Source organism: Elgaria multicarinata, chromosome 14, assembly GCF_023053635.1.
Source record: "Elgaria multicarinata webbii isolate HBS135686 ecotype San Diego chromosome 14, rElgMul1.1.pri, whole genome shotgun sequence".
In the NCBI taxonomy this organism is placed as follows: Eukaryota; Metazoa; Chordata; class Lepidosauria; order Squamata; family Anguidae; genus Elgaria; species Elgaria multicarinata.
The window spans coordinates 32,323,762-32,344,145 of NC_086184.1; the positions used below are offsets into that span (position 1 = coordinate 32,323,762).

At 45.2% G+C, this 20,384-nt stretch overlaps 1 protein-coding gene across 2 annotated transcripts in view; it reads right to left on the reverse strand.

Annotated features, from left to right (window-relative positions):
• Nucleotides 1-2,549: 2,549 nt before the first annotated feature.
• The window catches only part of GPI (glucose-6-phosphate isomerase), a 51,982-nt gene continuing 34,147 nt past the window's right edge, over nt 2,550-20,384 (reverse strand). The window contains exons 16-18 of one of the 2 annotated variants that reach the window (XM_063140904.1): nt 19,687-19,762; nt 19,510-19,576; nt 16,918-17,469 (exon numbers count right to left, since the gene is read on the reverse strand). In XM_063140904.1, coding sequence (XP_062996974.1) covers nt 17,346-17,469; nt 19,510-19,576; nt 19,687-19,762 — 267 coding nt within the window. In that variant the 3' untranslated portion in view covers nt 16,918-17,345. Of the gene's footprint in view, nt 2,564-16,917; nt 17,470-19,509; nt 19,577-19,668; nt 19,763-20,384 lie in introns of those variants that run through there. The other variant, XM_063140905.1, reaches the window with a different exon arrangement.

The following is a 20,384-nucleotide window of genomic DNA, read 5'->3' on the forward strand; positions in this document are numbered from 1 at the left end:
AAGGAAGAAAGGCACAACTATTTACCTGCCCCCAAAGCTACACACATACAAACACTCCCACACAGGCTATCCCCCAAACTCTTGGGGTCAGTGGGCACATTTAGAATTTTGAAAGTGTTGTGGGCACTTTCACAAAATGGCTGCCGTGGGCATCACTAGTCACAAAACAACCATTTTCCAGAAGGGAAAGAAAAGTAACTTGTCAAAAAACTTTAATACAAGCCAGAGGTGGGTTCTGAGCTACAAAACACAAAACCACCCTTGTGAACTCAAGTTTTCTGCTCCAATGCTCATTTCAAAGAAGGAAAACTGATAAGTGTCAGAGACAAGTAACTTCACCAAGAAAGTGCGTACCAGGCAGAACTCTGAGCCCCAAATGCCAAATCACATATACGCACCCCACAGCACCACAAAATACCAGTTTCACAGAGGGCAAACTGCTAATGCTTAGAGATTTACAAATGCACACCCAAACCTGTCAAAATGCAAGTCAAAAGGCATAAAGCCCACCTCCTCGCTCTGTTGCCCCCTAGGATGCTCTATGCTCCCCCGTCCCAGCAATTCCTATCACTCCCACCTTAACCTTTCTGTTTTTTTATTTTCTAGGAATGCCTCTGGGGCCCACGTGGGCTGAGGCATTCTAGGTGTCAGAATCTGTCCTGTCCTGCAGCACCATCTGGCGGCAACTTTCCATATAACCAGCCACAGGATTTCACAGGATGTGAGCCCTGGCTGGTAAAGGCTTGCAGGGTTCAGGCCCAGACCAGCAGGCACTCCCAGGTGGGATCATATGGAACAGCTAGGAGCTGCCAGGAAAGGCCTATATAAGAACTGCATTTCACCTGTGCCTTTGTCACAGCAACACCGTCTCTTGGGCTAGCTGCAGCCGGTTCCTGACCATTTGCTACCACAGATTTCATCTCACCTTGCTGGACTTCTTGCTCATCTCAACCACACCTCTGCCTCTGGCCCCTTGCTACCTGGTACATTCCCGAACCTTGCTTTGCCTTTGACTTCTGCCTCTAGCCCTCGTTTGGACTCTGTTCCCCCTGGACTCTACCTCTTGCCTTGATCCCTGCCTGGACCTTGCCTGCTTGTTGACTGGACTTCTCTTCTGCCTCTGGCCCCTGCTTGGATTCTGAACTTGTGTCTGACCTTGTGCCTGTTTCCTGGATCTGCCTCCTGCCTCTGGCCCTCTGTTGGACTCTGCCACCCGAGACCCGTGCCTCACTCCCAGCTTGCTCCACCAGTATTCCAACCGCCCAAGCTGGTTCTGTCTCTGTCCATCCCAGCCCCGGTGTTCCTGCCTAAGGACCCTGCCGCCCACATCCCGGATCGTGACACTAGGAAAAAAACATGTTGCTAGATGCCAGTGCTTTTATTTTACAGCATGCCAGCTTCCTAGTTAAAAAATATTCTAACTTAAAATAATTTAAAAGATGAAAATCAGGTGGCACCAAGAGAGGTGTCTACGAGAGCCATGTTTGATACCCCAGGGCTGTCGCTTGGGTGGCTTCAAATGTATTTTTGTCTCATTTAAGTACTGATGTAGTTCCAGTTACTCTGAGGATCAAGCATGGGAATTCATGCAACAAGATACCCCTGAAGATTCATGATGGTGGGTTATGCCTAAAGACAGGGAGGCTCTGGGATGTTGTTTTTAATCCATGCCAGTTCTGGAGCCTACACCTAAGACATAGAATGAGTTTCACTTCTAGCTAACACACATAACTTAACAATATTCTAGTAATATTCATTCCTCCACATCAAATGTGGAGTTCTGCATATTGAATAACAGGAAGAATATTGCTACCATTTTTTAGCCTTTAGTAATTGCTGTCGTCAACCTAATGCTGCTTTCAGGAAACATTCCCCACCAAACCTGATTTTGCCACCATCTGTCAGGGATGCTTTAGGGTGGATTCCTGCACTGAGCAGGAGGGGGGGAGTTGGACTCAATCACCTTATAGGTCACTTCCAACTCTACTATTCTAGGATACTATGACTGCAACCTCATAATCCATGACCATTGGCCATACTGACTGGGGCTTATGGAAGTTGTAGTCCAAAGCATCTGGAGGGCATCGAATTGCCTATCTCTGTTGCAAACATTAGAACAGGTTCAGAGAGCAATAACAAAAATGGTCAGCTGAATGGACAACTAGCCCTATCAGGAAAGGTTGAAGAAAAGGAATATGAGGCATGATAGCACTTTCCCGATACCTGAAGGGCTGCCCCATAGAAGAAGGCAAAGATGTGGTCTCTGCTGTCCCAGAGGGCAGGATTAGCTTGACTAGGGTGAACTTACAGGCAGGGAGATTTCAGTATGTCACAATTCTGATTCTGTGACTTCTGGCTCATTCTCTCTGTTGTTTGTTCCTGATTAGCGACTAGCTGTATGTTATAAAAGCAGGCTTAATCCCATATTAGTTCAGCAATTGATGCTAATCTTGATCTCTAGTAAATACAGCCACAATTCTTCCATATCATACACTTCAGGGATTATTAAATGACTTCACCCTTATCTGATAATAGTTATGCCTGCCATTTTCCTGAACAAAGAGTTCAGCTATCTCTCAGAATATTTGCTGGGCCTTTGCCAATGTACGTGAGGCAGTTTGAGCTCTCTGAAACGCCACATGTCTATTCCGCTGTATTAGGGTGGATTTGCCTTCCCTGGGGGTATCTAAACCAAGGCTGGATGGCCATCTCTCAGGGATGTGGTAGTTGCATCCTGCATTGCAGAGCCTGCATTGAGCAGGAGGTGGACTTGATGATCTCCAAGTTCCCTTCTAGTTCTGATTCTATATCTCCAGGGGAGCAGAGTCCTATAGCTGCAGAGTAGATACTTGGTAACTCTTGAGAGGAAAATGTTTCTAGATGGAGTTCAACCCCAATACCTCTCATTTTAGACATCAACAACTGAATCTGGGGGCGAAGCCCAACCCTTTAAAATGGGTATTGAACCGACAGACAAATTCAGTCTGATGGCCAAATTCAGCTTTGAGGATGCTCCCAGAGGTGCATCCCTGTCCAGTGGTGGGCAGGATCAAAGGCAAAAGGGCTCAAGACATGAGGCTCGAAAACGACCCCACACGCTTCGCAAGGCTTCATCTCCTTGCCAGGTGCGCAAGATGAGCCTTGAAAGAACAGCTGCAAGTTAATTGAAACTGAATCACAACGGGTGCCTACTAATGTACACATTTGAGGGGTAAGCCACTGCATCGGAGGCCTTAGCTAGACCAAAGGTTTATCCCAGGATCATCCCGGGGTCATCCCTGTTCATGTAAATGACACGCAGGGGATCCCGGAAGCAGGCAGGGAAGACCCCAGGACAATCCCAGGATAAACCTTAGGTTTAGCTAAGGTCAAAGTGTGCTCACTAATTCTTGTTCTAATGTGCAATCAAGGATCAAGCTCAGGGGACACTCAGCTGTATTTGCTGAGATACTGGCTGTGCACAGCACTGATTTGCTAAAACCTGAGATGTCATGAATCCACGTTTCTGCAAAGTTTTAATTCTAAAACATTATTATTGTGCTTTAAAAAAATAATAAGGCAAGGGATGTATATTAAATGGGATCTACATTTAACGGCTTTGTCAAAAGAGGAACCTGCCTGAAACAATGGGGGAGAAAGTACAAGACAAGTGATGTAATCAACACTTGAGTCACTAAGTCCATCCATCCGTTAAATACTTTTCAGAGGTGCAAGGATGGGTGGGAGACAGGCTCGCTCCACAAGAGACAAAAAAGACAGAAATCTAGCAATGATAGTTTTTTGGAAATTGCTTTGACTTCCCATATACATCAAGGTCAAGAATGCAAACTAGTTTAACACAAACAAGTAAACAACAGCTACCTTCCAGATCTAGTTTTCCCCCCAGAAACAAACTGGTAGGCATGGTTTAAAATCCACTAAAAGCAGCAGCTTATGCTTAAATCCTCCCTTTTCCCTTTCGTAGGTGTGTGGTATGCTTCTGAGAGAGAGAAGATATGAGATCATTGCCAGTCTTGCAGAGGCAGGCAAAGGGCAAAAGGAGGCTGCATTTCTCCGGCCTTGGAAAAGGCACCTTCTCTCATGGGGCAGAGACCTGGAGTCTCTAGGTCAGCAGGTGATACGCACAGCACTTTCTCAGCAATATCTTGGGTGCCTCCTGCTAGCACAGTCTTCCCCCACCTTGTGCTCTCCAGCTGTGTTGGACTGCAACTCCCATCATTCCCATCATTCCCAGCCATTGGCCATACTGGCTGGGAGAAATATGGGAGTTACAGTCCAGAACATCTGGAGGGACCAGTTGGGGGAAGGCTGAGTTGAACTGGATAATGACACAATCTGCACACCTACAATTATAGCAATTTTGTTCAACTGGGGGTTGGGGTTGGATTGCAAACCCCATGTAGAAGATGTCTGGTGTTGTGTATTCGGAAGCTGGACCTGGTCAGCAATCCCTTGAAGCATTTTGAAATAACACATCACTTGGGGCTCGAGGTCGTCACAGGACTCTCACATCACATTTAAGAGAAAGGGAAAGGGCAGGGGGGAGGGAAACTTTCTTATAGCAGTCCAAATTTGCTTCCACATCACCCTATTTCTAGAGGACCCCGCACCACCACCACCACCACCATCCCCAAGTGTCTGTGTTGGAACTCTTGTGCATTGCACGTTTCTGCAGGACGCACGCCCAGTTGTCATCCCAAAGTGCCAGCCAGGCCAGGGCAGCCTCACAATGGTGCTGCATGAACAGAAGATGCAGCTGAGGATGCCGTAGGGGTGGATGAGCCCTGTCAGGGAATGTCACCAGCAGCTATGGGGCTGTTGTCGATACGTGACAAAGGCGATGACAAACTGCAAAACAAAGCACTAGTGGCCTTCTTATGGGTGGTGGCCTAGGTGGCAATTGCAGCCAGCTGGAAAGGAGCACGCAGAGCCCACGTTGCAGCAATGGCAGCTCAGAGTTTGGCCAATCGCTCTTATGGAAAAGCCGACCCAGGTCAAAAGAGCAACTAGGAACATTAACTATAAACATGACTTCTATGCAACTTGGCGTCGACATACAGTATAACGTATATGGTCAGGCACAAGGAAGCACTAAAACCACCACAGACTCATGGTCAATTATAGAAAGATTTGACTGGATAATAGGATATGAAGGGAGTAGGCTAAAAAATGAATAGCGTACAGGTGAGGCCATCTCTGTGTTGTAATGTAGGACATTGAAGACAGATGGCACTCAGGAAAAGTAATATTTTATGAAGTGTCAGTAAACAACGGAATGGAGAAGATGTTTGTTAGAGAAGGCTGTTTAACTTTGAAAGCTGGCCCTCTCTCTCCAGCAAACAGCACGGGCAGCTTTTTACCTCACTGACTGAGTTCACACAACTTGTTAACCCACCACGGGTTACCGTGTTGTCTGAATGCAGTGCGTTTTCCTCAGGATGGCTTGTTAACCATACAGTGTAGCTTATTTTTCTCAAACAGGCCACCTTGGGAACCCGTGGCTTGTTGTTATGTTGTTCAGGGTCATTATCATGCCACTCTGCATGGTTAACGAACAACCCTGTGGAAAAAGTGCTGCGTTCAGACAACATGATAACTCACGGTTCAACAACAACCCACACTGGGCGAGGTAGCATGTTGTGTGAACCCACCACTCTCTTTTGGCTTCAAACTATCCATTCTCACAGGGGGGGTTTGTGTAGGGGTGTGCACAGACCCCCCGCTCTGCCCCGCGGGCCGATCCAAAAATTTCGCATCGGCCCGCTCCGCCCAATCTGAGCTCCGCAGTGGAGGGGAGTGGCGCCAGGTAAGGCTGGGAGAGGAGGGCGGGAGGTTTACCGGGCCCTGCCGCCATCGACGGCGGCAGAGCCCGGTAAGGGACCAAGGGGGAGGGGGGCCTTACCTGCCTCCGTCCGCGGTCCGTCGGCGTCTTCAATTGAGCCCGCAAGTGCGGCCCAGACTTCCTGGTTGAACCGCGGGCTCAATTGAAGACGCCGACGGACCGCGGACGGAAGCAGGTAAGGGAGAGGAGGGCGGGGGGGGGGGGTTACCGAGCCCTGCCGCTGTCGCCGCATGGGCGACAGCGGCAGGGCCCGGTAAACCCCACTTACCTTTCCGGCGGAGCTCTGGATCGAGGCGAAGGATCCGCCTTCACCTCGATCCTCTTCGCCACACTCCGCCGGCCCCCCAATCCTCTTCACCTTCGTTGGTCCGATTAGAAGCGGAGCACATCCCTAGTTTTGTGTGTGTTTTTTGACCAAGCCCTTTTGCTAACTATCTCTGGGCGCCACCTCCTGGAAAGATCTGCTAACTACCATGACACTCTCATCTATTCTGCTGTTCTATTTCCCTGGTATTTGCATCCTTGTAGAAGTTAACTTTCTGTCTCCATCAAACCTCTTGAATTCTTTTAGATATCCAGGATTTAGTACTAGAGATCTGCAATTTTTTGGCCTACTAAACTGAACATTGCCAGCTAAAATATATGAGATACTTGCTCATGTATAACTTGGCATATAAATTTGTCCTTTTGTGTATATTTATGAAATTTAAAAGTACGCATGGCTTTGTTTGATTACAGCAACGTATATACTCAATGTTAGAGATGGAACTTCTAGTTATTGTGCCCTAATGTACTTAAGTACACGTTGATTTTTTTTTGCCAGTTGGGAGATTAGGAAAAACAAAATAAAACTTGAAAGATGAGAGATGCAAATTATTGACTAATATCTGACTTACTTACTACAGAAGATCCTAAAATGGAGAGGATTACTAAGTGATGGTTGTGCAGGTGTCTAAATGTGAGACTGTGAGGCTAAGATCCTGCACACAAAAGCAACCAAAGGGAAAGGGTCAGGATGCTGACCAGAAACTGTCATGCTCAAAGTGCCTGAAAGGTTTCATAGAATGAGAATAGCAGAGTTGGAAGGGGCCTACAAGGCCATCGAGTCCAACCCCCTGCTCAGTGCAGGAATCCACCCTAAAGCATCCCTGACAGGTGGTTGTCCAGCTGCCTCTTGAAGGCCTCTAGTGTGGGAGAGCCCACCACCTCCCTAGGTAACTGTTTCCATTGTTGTACTGCTCTAACAGTCAGGAAGTTTTTCCTGATGTCCAGCCGGAATCTGGCTTCCTGTCACTTGAGCCCATTATTCAACCCGATGCATTTTGGAGATGTAAGTCCTTCTTCAGGGGCTTTTATAAACACACACAAAATTATATAATAAAGATTACTCACAAATAAAAAACATTTTAAAATGTATTTTAAAATTACACGCCATTTTCTATGATAAAACCAACTACAAATATCTCTCAATAATAGCTGTATTAACATTTCTCACTGCAGATATATGTATCCTTTGAAAAATAGACCCAGCCTTATGCATGCTTGCAAACCTACTATCAGACCAACTGAAAGCCACTGACCGGGTTGGGCTAGTCAAACAAACTTCTTCAAAAATACAAAAATGTTAAAAACCTTGGACTTAACAAAACCCAGGGGGGAAAGTGTGTGTGAGGGATTTTGGGCAGGGGATTTTTGTTTTGTTTTTTACTGGCTCATCTTCCCACAGAACTGCAACAATGAACTTTTCCTGCTCCTTCCTGAGACTTACTGAAAAATAGGGAGCTGTTTGGCCTGTTCTTATAACCCTCAAATCCCTACACATCTAATACCATTTTCTACACTTTCTCCTCATTTGTGCAACCTCATTTCCTCATGAGTAAAACCCCTGAGTTCTCATGAAAAACTGACAACACTGGTCCAGACATTTCAGATCCTTGTTTAAACCTCTCTGGGAAAAGTGACACTTCATACCTCAGGAGAAGCCATGCAGCCCACTCTGGCAATTTCTCTATTATTTAAACAGACAACTTCTACGCATTTGCACTATGTGTGTATGTATGTGTGTACATGTGTATCCATATGTGCGTTTATATATATATATATGTGCATATGTACACATGTGTGCAAGGACATGCATAGACATAAACATACACACACATATGTGCTTCATGCACAGATACACCTGAATGCATGCATGCACACACAAAGATATATATACACACACAAACACACACATTTATTCACAGAAGAACGTATACATGAGTGTGAACACACACATACATATACAGACAAGTCTATGCATACACAATTACACAGACATATACACATGTGTGTGCAAGCACACACATATGCACACATGCATAGATATGCAAACACATGTGTATGCATGTAGCCAAATATTTACACACGTGCATGCATATGCACACACACATAAACACACACAAATTCTCAGACACATCTTTGCACACATGCACATACATATACAAATGCATGCATTCCACATATACACAAACAAACACATATACACACATAAATGTAGTCAGATATGCATGTGCATACATATATACAAACAAATACATGGAAATACATGTATACACACATGCATATGTGTGCACATATACATATAGTCAAACACTTACTTACATGCATCCTCATACAAAACACACTCAAATGCACCCATGCACACATTTATACACACAGCTGTGCGCGCACACACACACACACACAGATTCACAGATAAACACACACACACACACACACACACCCCTTCATGCACACATGCTCACATATTTGTTCATATGAAGATGCAGAGACACATACATTGTTTGCACCATAGATATGAATAAGGGCAGTATGATCTTAGCAGTTTTATTTTCAATTCTTTTCCTAGTTATGAGCAACATGGAATGTGCCATTTTCACAGCAGCTGCACACTGGGTTAACATTTTCAATGCGTTGTCCACCACAACCCCAAGGTCTCTTTCTTAGTCACTGCTAGCTCAGATCCCATCAGAGCATATATGAAGTTGGTATATGAAGTGTAAAGTGCATCACTTGACACTTGCTTGCTTACATTGAACTGCATTTTCCATTTGGATGCCCACACCCCCAGTTCGGGAAGATGCTGCTGGAGCTTTTCACAGTCCTCTTTTGTTTTAACCACCCCAAATAATTTCGTATCATTCCCAGCATTCCTGACCATTGGGCCTGCCAATGTTCATGTGCGCGCGCGCACACACACACACACACACACACAGACATACACACATGCTCTCTCTCTCTCTCTCTCTCTCACACACACACACATACACACACATATGGACAGACACACCACAAAATTCTGATTACCAGACCTTACAAGGAATATTGTAGAGTTGGAAAACAGCCACTCAGTGCACTGCTAAAGGATGGCATTTGCTACAGCAAGATGTAGTGATGGCCACTAACTTGGCCAGTTTTAAAAGAGGATTCAACAAATACATGGAGGATAAAGCTGATGGCTATGTGCTCCCTCCAGCATCAGTGGCCTGGTTCTGTACACCAGTTGCAGGAACATGAGTGAGAGGGTGTTGCTATTGCACTCATGCCCTGCTTGTGGATTTCCAAAGTCACCTAGTTGGCCATTGTGGGAACTGAATGCTGGACTAGATGGACCCTTGTTCAGATCAAGCAGGGCGCTTATATTCTTATGAATTAAGTCCAATATATCTGGAGGTCTACTTTCTCTCCACCCCTCATAACCAACCACCCTGGCATGTAGTTTTACCACCTACTGAAAACTGAAGGGCTGTGCCGAGTTAATAGGAGCCCTGCCATGTAAGCCGTCACCAAGAGTAGATGTCAGAGGTGCTTCCGAGACTGGTTTGGGGCCCCACACCCCTCAGGTCCCAACGAAGGCCCTCCGCTCAGGCCAAATCAAGCTCTCCGCAGCAAGCAGAAGCCCCAGGATTTGCAGGCACTGCTGTATCACAAGGTGAGCGCAGCTCCAGGCCTCTTTTCAGCGCAGAAGTGACCTCATCTGCCAGCGTGCCATGGAATGGATGGGCCTTCCTTGTGTCATCAAGTGAATGAAGGGATAACGAGGTTTATAAAATGTACTATTGTTTCTCAGACTAACAGAGGAAGTCAGAAAAAGGCAAATAATCAAGAAGACCCAGGATACTTCTTTCCTTGGCCTAATCTACACCAAGCAGGATATTGCATTATGAAAGCAGTATGAAGGTGGTATATAAAAGGCAGGGGAGCCAAAGGACTGCTTTATAGCAGTACTGAAGTGCACTGACAACTGTTGAGTCCCATTGACACAGACCATAGACCACTTTCATACCGCTATATCCTGCTTGGTGTGGCTCCTGCCTTTTATGTACTGCTTTCATACTGTAATATCCTGCTTGGTGTAGATTAGGCCTTTGTCTTTGATTACTCCTACTTCATGGCGACAGTTTAAATGATAACATCTTTGTGGGTTAGCCTGCATCTCTAATTAAGAGCTATGGGATGCTTTTCAGGTGGCTTGAAGATCTGTTGAGATGGGGGTGCTGAAATTAGGTAATTATATTTTAATGTGTTTGCTTTAGTCAATTTTCATTATGCCCGTAAGCCAATCTGAATGCCATTTTTTGGTTAAGAAGGTGAAATACAAATGGAATATAAATGATTCTAGTAAAATTATTTGCCAAGATGGGGAAAAAACCAAAGATTGATTTGTTGGCTGTAAGAAAAATCATAGAATCATAGAATCATAGAATAGCAGAGTTGGAAGGGGCCTACAAGGCCATCGAGTCCAACCCCCTGCTCAATGCAGGAATCCACCCTAAAGCATCCCTGACAGATGGTTGTCCAGCTGCCTCTTGAATGCCTCTAGTGTGGGAGAGCCCACAACCTCCCTAGGTAGCTGATTCCACTGTCGCACTGCTCTAACAGTCAGGAAGTTTTTCCTGATGTCCAGCCGGAATCTGGCTTCCTTTAACTTGAGCCCGTTATTCCGTGTTCTGCACTCTGGGAGAATCGAGAAGAGATCCTGGCCCTCCTCTGTGTGACAACCTTTTAAGTATTTGAAGAGTGCTATCATGTCTCCCCTCAATCTTCTCTTCTCCAGGCTAAACATGCCCAGTTCTTTCAGTCTCTCTTCATAGGGCTTTGTTTCTAGACCTCTGATCATCCTGGTTGCCCTCTTCTGAACACGCTCCAGCTTGTCTGCATCCTTCTTGAATTGTGGAGCCCAGAACTGGACGCAATACTCTAGATGAGGCCTAACCAGGGCCGAATAGAGAGGAACCAGTACCTCACGTGATTTGGAAGCTATACTTCTATTAATGCAGCCCAAAATAGCATTTGCCTTTCTTGCAGCCATATCGCACTCTTGGCTCATATTCAGCTTGTGATCTACAACAATTCCAAGATCTTTCTCATTTGTAGTATTGCTGAGCCAAGTGTCCCCCATCTTGTAACTGTGCATTTGGTTTCTATTCCCTAAATGTAGAACTTGGCATTTATCCCTATTAAATTTCATTCTGTTGTTTTCAGCCCAGCACTCCAGCCTATCAAGATCACTTTGAAGTTTGTTTCTGTCTTCCAGGGTATTAGCTATCCCACCCAATTTGGTGTCATCTGCAAATTTGATCAGCGTTCCCTGCACCTCCTCGTCCAAATCATTAATAAAAATGTTGAAGAGCACTGGGCCCAGGACTGAGCCCTGCGGCACCCCACTCGTTGCCTCTCCCCAGTTTGAGAAGGTTCCATTGATAAGTACTCTTTGAGTCTGATTCTGTAGCCAACTGTGGATCCACCTAATAGTTGTTCCATCTAGCCCACTTTTAGCTAGTTTGTTAATCAGAATGTCATGTGGTACTTTGTCAAAAGCTTTGCTGAAGTCAAGATATATGACATCCACAGCATTCCCACAGTCCACAAGGGAGGTTATCCTATCAAAAAATGAGATCAAATTAGTCTGACAGGATTTGTTCCTGACAAATCCATGTTGGCTTCTAGTAATCACTGCATTGATTTCAAGGTGTTTACAGATTGACTTCTTTATAATCTGCTCCAGAATTTTCCCAGGGATGGATGTCAGGCTGACTGGTCTGTAGTTCCCAGGTTCCTCCTTTTTGCCCTTTTTGAAGATAGGGACAACGTTAGCCCTCCTCCAGTCGTCCGGCACCTCACCCGTCTTCCATGATTTTGCAAAGATAATAGACAAAGGTTCTGAGAGTTCTTCCGCTAGCTCCTTCATTACTCTTGGATGCAGTTCATCGGGCCCTGGGGATTTGAACTCATTCAAGGAAATTAGGTGTTCTTTGACCATTTGTTTATCAATCTCAAACTGCAATCCTGCCCCCTCAACTTCTGCTTCACTTTTTCCAGGGGGGTCATAGATCCGCTTTTGGGAGAAGACCGAGGCAAAGTAGGAATTGAGCACTTCAGCCTTTTGTTTGTCGTCTGTTATCAATTTGCCATCCTCATTAAGCAGTTGAACCACCATTTCTTTCCTCTGTCTTTTACTACTCACGTATCTGAAGAAAGCCTTTTTATTGCTTTTAGCATCCCTCGCTAATCTCAGCTCATTCACAGCTTTAGCCTTCCTGACGCCATTTCGGCACTTCTGCGCCACTTGTCTGTACTCTTCTTTTGTAGCCTGGCCTTCCTTCCACTTCCTATATGTATCCCTTTTTGTTTTCAGTTCATCAATAAGCTTTTTGTGGAGCCACATTGGTTTCCTCTGTTGTCTTCTATCTTTTCTCCTTGTTGGAATTGTTTGTAACTGTGCCTTTAAAATTTCATTTTTTAGATACTCCCACCCATCCTGCACTCCTTTTCTTTTTAGGCTCCCTTGCCACGGGACCTTACTTATTATAGTTCTGAGTTTATTAAAATCAGCTTTCCTAAAATCCAGAGTACGTGTATGGCTACGCTCGACTTTTGTCTCCTTCATAATCAAGAATTCAAGTATGACGTGGTCACTTTCCCCCAGAGTTCCCGTAACTGCCACTTTATCCACTAAGTCATCCCTATTGGTCAATAACAAGTCAAGGATTGCTGACCCTCTAGTTCCTTCCCCCACTTTCTGTAGGAGAAAGTTATCACCCATACATGTCAGGAATTTCTTGGAAGGGCCGCTTTTGGCAGTAATGGTCTCCCAACAGATATCAGGGTAATTGAAGTCCCCCATCACTACTACATCACACTTCCTTGAAACACTGGCAATTTGTTTCTCAAAAGTTTCGTCTTCGTCTTCTCCTTGATTGGGTGGTCGGTAGTAGACTCCGATTATCATATTCTTTTTATTCCTAGCCCCATTTATTTTAATCCAGACGCTCTCGACGGGGCTCCCAATCTCATCCGCCTGTATTTCTGTGCAGGGATAGGTATTTTTAACATATAGTGCAACTCCACCTCCCTTTCTATTTCTTCTGTTCTTTTTGAACAAGTTATATCCTTCAATTGCTATATTCCAGTCATGGGAGTCATCCCACCAAATCACAGGATCTCTATTTGGACAATCTCTCTCAAGCCAACTAAGGCTGCAATCACATACCCATTTAGTATGGGCTCATTGCAACTTCCTTCTGAGCAGACATGTATAGGATTGCCCTGTATAGACCACCAAAATAGGTGACAGCATTTGATTTCTCTTCATCAAGTGGTGGGGGTGAAAACAGAATGGTTGATGTCCAACTTATAGGAGCTGCTGGGTTCTTCAGAGGGACCCTTAGCGCCAGCACTCTGAAGGCCCTTGTGAAGCGGTTCCATCTTTAGAGCAGTGGTTCCCAAAGTGGGCGGTGGGACTGCATAGGAGGGCATTGAGAGGCAAAGGGGCGGCACTCGAGGTGGTCTTTTCGGAGAAGCGCATCTCCAGAAGGTCTTAAAACCCACGGACATTTTTATGGAAAAAGGTAGTTTGGTGCCAAGCCATATAGGGGAAGAATCCACACATGTATTAATACCGTTTAAGAAGAGTCCTTTTAACAGTGAATTCAAATGTTTCAAAAGCACCAAAACGCTAATGGAGACATACCCTGCTTGGTGTGCCCCGACACGCCAGCTGCAAAACAGAGGCATTCGCTCAATCTTATTAAGGCCAAATCTGTCGTATCTACGTTTATTGCAAAGTTAACACTACACAAATGCAATATAGGCTGTCACAAGCTATAACAATTCTGAGCTTGTCTGAGCTAGAACAGAAAGACAGCATACAAGATGATGATCTACAAGTTTATTGTGACCATTTGAATATGCTGCATGAAGATATGGAGCTTGTTCAGAGGAGGGCAACCTGGATGATCAGGAGTCTGGAAACAAAGCCCTATGAAGAGAGACTGAAAGAACTGGGCATGTTTAGCCTGGAAAAGAGAAGATTGAGGGGAGACATGATAGCGCTCTTCAAATACTTAAAAGGTTGTCACACAGAGGAAGGCCAGGATCTCTTCTCGAGCCTCCCAGAGTGCGGGACACGGAATAACAGGCTCAAGTTAAAGGAAACCAGATTCCAGCTGGACATCAAGAAAAACTTCCTGTTAGAGCAGTACGACAATGGAATCAGTTACCTAGGGAGGTGGTGGGCTCTCCCACACTAGAGGCATTCAAGAGGCAGCTGGACAAGCATCTGTCAGGGATGCTTTAGGGTGGATTCCTGCATTGAGCAGGGGGTTGGACTCGATGGCCTTGTAGGCCCCTTCCAACTCTGCTATTCTATGATTCTATGATTTGAGGATCTTCTTATGATGGAAATTCCAGACTGGGTGATAAATCCATTTTCAGATATTGAGGAAGTTGGAGTAGTGGAGGAAGAACTAATTAAGCTACAAAATGACATTGAGCTGAAGCCAAAGTTTAAGAAATCGTACCAGGAGTTTTGGTTACAGAAGGAAATTTCTCATCGCTATCCTGCGCTATGGAGAGTGATTCAGAAGCTCCTGGTTGCATTTCCAACATCATATTTGGTGGAATGTGGTTTTAGTGTGGTCTGCCTACTTCTCTCCAAGCAAAGAAATGGACTCCAGATTACTGAACATGGTGATTTAAGACTCACGTTAAGTGACTTTAAGCCAGACTTTGGGAAACTGGTATCACTTCATCAAGCCCATCCATCACATTAAGAATTTACAGAATAGTGAGGTACTCTACCCTAGTTACTAAATGTGATATCTAATATTCTTGCTAAATGACTTTCAGACTTTGAAAAGATGATATCACTGGATCAAGCTCATCAATTATGTTTAATTGAATAAACAAAAAAAATGTAATTGGATTTTGAATAAATATTCAATTGTTACTGTTTTGAATTTTATTGTTATTAACTTCCTTAAGTGGGTCGTTGAAAACTGCTATTCTGAATAATGATTTTTATAGTGTAAGGCGGGGGCACTGGGTATGAGTTTGTGGAACCACTGCTTTAGAGCAAGCCTAGGAGAAAACTCCAGGCTCTAGCAAGCACTGCAATGGTTTCAGGTTGCAGCCAGAAATCTCTCCCAAGAGCTGCTGGGATGAAGAAACATTGGTTGACACACACACACACACCATTTTTGAAAATATAAAATTCAGCTGTTACTCAGAACCATTTCCATCCTTACACAAAACGCAGATTCCTTGGTAGTTGGGAGAACAAAGTTTGAAATAATTGTCACTGGAGTACTGCATTTTAAAAAGCCAATAGAAACCAAATTGAGTTTTATCGAGTAATTTCCAAGCAAGGAAGAATATTTTTTAAGCTTCACTTATGAATACAATTGTTCAGAGGCCGAGGTGTGGAGTGTCTTCTGCATATTGGACACCAGGAGAAACATGTGGCCTTCCAGATGTTTTGGCCTACAGTTCCCATCAGCCCTCACTATTGGCTATGCTGGCCGAGACTCATGGGAGTTGTAGTTGAACCAGGCTATACACCAACACTTTCCTCATTTAGACCTGGATCTGCCACTAATCAATGAGGGATTGTATATCTGGGCGGGAATACCGTAGAATACATGCACGGGAATGTTGGGGGATGGGTTCCTGCCAAAATCCTCTCAGCTATAGAAGTTTCTCAAATGAAGTTCCGTGCAGGCACAGAGCTCATATGTGTGAGGCACAGAGACCACGAAGAAGAACGCTCCCCCCGCTTCATCTATCAGCACAGTTCCTTCTGCACATGCAGGTCTTTTGGTGGAGTGGGCCAGCACCAGTTCCAGGGATTCAAGTAGGCACCCAGGACCCACGCAAAATGATCAGCCATGGGCCTCACTGGTAATAGGTTGCATCCTTCCCCAACCTGGTGCACTTTGGCAGGTGAGAGGTCTTGGACTACAAGTCTCACCACCCCCAGATGCCCTGTCCACTGCCCAGGCTAGCTGGGGTTGATGGGAGTCATCCCCGAAAGTATCATGGTAGGGATTCTCGATCCTCCCAGAGTGCAGGACACGGAATAACGGGCTCAAGTTAAAGGAAGCCAGATTCCAGCTGGACATCAGGAAAAACTTCCTGACTGTTAGAGCAGTACGAGCAGGTCTCTGCAGAGGCCACCAGTGAGGGAGGAAGCATCAGCCGGGCACCTCTCCACCGTGCCTGGGTCCAGCTCCAGCTGAGAGCCCCCTCCCTCCTGCTGTCACCTGTAACTGCTGAACTTTCCAACTAAGATTGTAGTGCCTGAATTTGCTTTCCTTTTCCCCCTCCTCCTCCTCCCTCCCAATCCCCTTTCCTTTTGTGTCATGTCTTTTAGATTGTAAGCCTGTGGGCAGGGACTGTCAAGAAATACTTTTGTAAGCCGCCGTGAGAGCCTTTTTTGGCTGAATGGCGGCATAAAAATCCTTAAATAAAATAAAAAAATAAAAATAAAAAATACGACAATGGAATCAGTTACCTAGGGAGGTTGTGGGCTCTCCCACACTAGAGGCCTTCAAGAGGCAGCTGGACAACCATCTGTCAGGGATGCTTTAGGGTGGATTCCTGCATTGAGCAGGGGGTTGGTCTCGATGGCCTTGTCGGCCCCTTCCAACTCTGCTATTCTATGATTCCATAGAAGCACCCTGTACATAGGCAGTCAATTAACACACACACACACACACACACACACACACCAAATAACAGCACGCTCAGACACGTTTTTAGTGAATTCTGGTATAATCTTGTACAACTAAAGGTGGAGTTCTCGAACTTTGCACTGGCTTCACAAGACACAGTGTGGAAAAGCGTTTCCCTCTCCGTCATGCAGCTTTCCTCTGGCGGTGTTACACAGTGGAGCTGGAAATAGGTGCTGGAGTGGGGGGGAGGAAGAGAAGTGAGGGACACAGTACCCAACGTTTTACAAGTCAGCTGCCACAAACAGCCACTAGACAAAATTTCCAGGTCTCACAAGATAAAAAAGGTCTCATTTGCAACATGGCTTAAAAACGCAACAAGGTGAACAACCGTCAACAACAAAGAGGCCAGAACTGGCGAGTGCGGTTAGAGGCGGCTACGGAAGCAGCGACTACAACATCGATCTGGGGGCTGGGCGGCTGGGCTCCTGGCGCGCCCTCCAGCGCCTGGCTCAGGCTCGGTGTTTCTTGATGAAGCCGATCAGCCCGTTGGTTGAAGCGTCGTGGGAGGTCACGGGTGCGTCAGACTCCAGCTCAGGCTCGATTTTCTTGGCCAGCTGCTTCCCAAGCTCAACGCTGGATTTTAAAAAGAGGGAGAGTTTAGGCTAAACACTGAATGCCAAGTGACATTTATTGCATTTCTGCGCTGCCCTTTGTCAAAGCTGTTGTCATCTGGCATTTCTGGCCCCGCCCCTTTTGCCTCTAGCCTCGCCTACCACTGGAATGTGGCCCCCAGGAACCTCGAGCTGTACGAGATTTGGCGCCCCTGCCTTAGAGTGGGGTTCCGAAGCTGAAAGTGGTCAACTGGCAAACTTTGTGGCTGAGCAGAGAGTTGAACTCAGGTCTTACCAGCCCGCACACAGGGCACCATTATGCCACACTGGCAGGAACATGACTTTGAAGCAACCCTCTATTAGTCACCTACCGCACTTCCCAGAATGTCCACCTCAGTGAAGCCTTCCCCAACCTGGCCATGCTGGCTGGGAATGAGGAGTGTTGTAACCCAACACATCTGGAGACCACCAGGTTTTGGGACGCTGGGGCGGACAGTCCATGCTGCTGCAAATGGATGGCACTGGGTTCCAGACACACAAGAACGCGGAGGGCTCCTTCCTCCCACAGTCTCTACACTTAAGGAGATGCCTGGCACAGAATGTCATGTCAATTCCACTTTGATCTATTTTCTCTTGCAAAATTGACTTTACGGGGCAATCCAGATCTAAAAATTGGTAAGAATTTTTGTGTGTATGGTGGACACGGACAGATAAGGCGATTTCTGCTTTGAATCAACTGTAGAATGATGAGACGCTGATGAGGAGTTTTTGTCATTTTCTATGCTGCGTGCCGAATACTATTTCCCAGCTATGGCTGAATGGCAATACTTGCATTACAGCATTTGTTGTTATCTACGTCTGGCCCAGCTGCCTTTACAGCCTCTGTCATTATTGGAAGCACTTACCGAGGCTGGCCAGGCGAAGCGACCCATGATCCAATAAATACTTGTTACTGGTGAATAAATCCTTAAAAGGATTTTAAGCAGGAATGGAATAGGCAACTGGGTTGCCCCATTCTCCCTAATCAATGGATTGCTGCTTTGACATAAATACCTGTTGTATCTATGGATCTTAGGCTGCATTTTATTCAGCAAAAAAAAAATTTTTTTAAATTGTTTCGGGTCTATTAGACACTGCAACGTCTCTTTAATAAGGGAGGATCTAATTTGGCTAATTGCTGGTAGTGCGAGACTGCTAATGCTTCTTTCAAACATGTATTTTGGCAATGTCCAGTAGTTGTTTCTTTTTGGGAAGAGGTTATTACCCAGATAAATTTTCTACTGGAACAGTCTTTAACATTCACTGATATACATGCTCATTTAAATTATTTACCTGCGTCATTTAATAAATGGTCGGCATAAATGGATTCTCTGCACCCTTTTGACAGCTAAAAGACTGATATTACAGCATTGGAAAGATCAACACGCGCCTCTTATAATGCAATCAATTGAAGACCCATAACACTCTCAACATTTGAACAGGTGGTATATAGATGCCACCTTCAAATGGGCATTTATTTGGATATCTGGTCTGCTTTTTTTGGCCTATGTAAAACTGCTAGTAAGTTGTATTTTCACACTTGTGCCCTTCATAATTATTCATTGCTATCAATATATACAAATTACACAATTTTAGTTTATTAAAAAAACTAAAAAAAGATTATAAATATACTTTAAAATTTCACTACAAGTATGGGTTTGGGATGGAATCCAACGTATTTCTATATATGTAACAAAAACCAGAAGGCTGGACTTTTGCAACAACCAAGTGCAGCCACTAGGTTGCCTGAAGAGAGTGCACCCAGCCAAGAGCTCCACAGCCACCACACCTGGGTTACACTGAAGATCCGTCTGACCAGTAAAGAGAGGGCTTAGTCTTCAATAAGTTGCATTTAACAGGCCAAGGTCCGAGTCGCTTAGTCTTCCATGCCAAAGCATGTTCAGACTACATTGATCTTGATTTGAGGCAAGTGTGGTATGGAATGTGGAATTCCTAACCCCTACAAAAGCAGCAACCCATTTTACAATACACACACACACACACACCCCTGAGGTCTACTTACCCCCACTGGTCATAACTGTTAATATCCCACACAACTCCTTGAACAAAGATCTTGTGTTCATACATAGCTATAAACAGAATTTAAAAACAAAGGAAAAAGGAAGGCATCATTAATAATAAGCCTTTAATAGTAAGCATTCAACAAACATAAATACTGAAGAGGAAGACATTTATTTACCAATTAAGGCTCCAAGCATGAATGGGTTAAGTTTAGTAAACACAATGGAATTGGTTGGGCGGTTTCCTTCAAAGACCTTTCAAAACAAACAAACATGATCCACGTTATTACACTTCAGACACATTGGTCAATGACAAAATGCACCACACATTTCTTACAGCTCTCAGGCCAGCTGAACACCAGAAAGGCCCCTCCTCCAGATCCCTCTTTCATAAAGGATGAGAGGGTTTTTCTCCCTCTCTCATCATACTAAAACATGGAATTATGCCATGAAGCAGAATGGTGGGAGATTCAGGCCAGATCAAAGGCAGGACTTCTTCATACAGCACAGAGCTAAACTATCAAATTCACTACCACAAGGTGTAGGGATGGCCACCCACTTGGAGGGCTTTAAAAGGGGGTTAAGAGAAATTCCTGGAGGAGAAGAAGGCTATCAATGGCTTCCAGTCCTGACGGCTCTGTGCTCCCTCCAGGATCAGCGGCAGTAAGCCTGGGTGCACCAGTTGCTGGGACACGAGTGGGAGGGTGCTGTGGCACCATGCCCTGCTTGTGGCTTTGAACCGAATGCTGGACTAGCAGGACCCTTGGTCTGATCCAGGAGGGCCCTTTGTTCCCAAACCTTTTGACTAAACCCCCAATACCCCCCTCCAAAAGTCCTGAAACAAAGCTGAAGCACACATACCAGCACCTCCTCATAT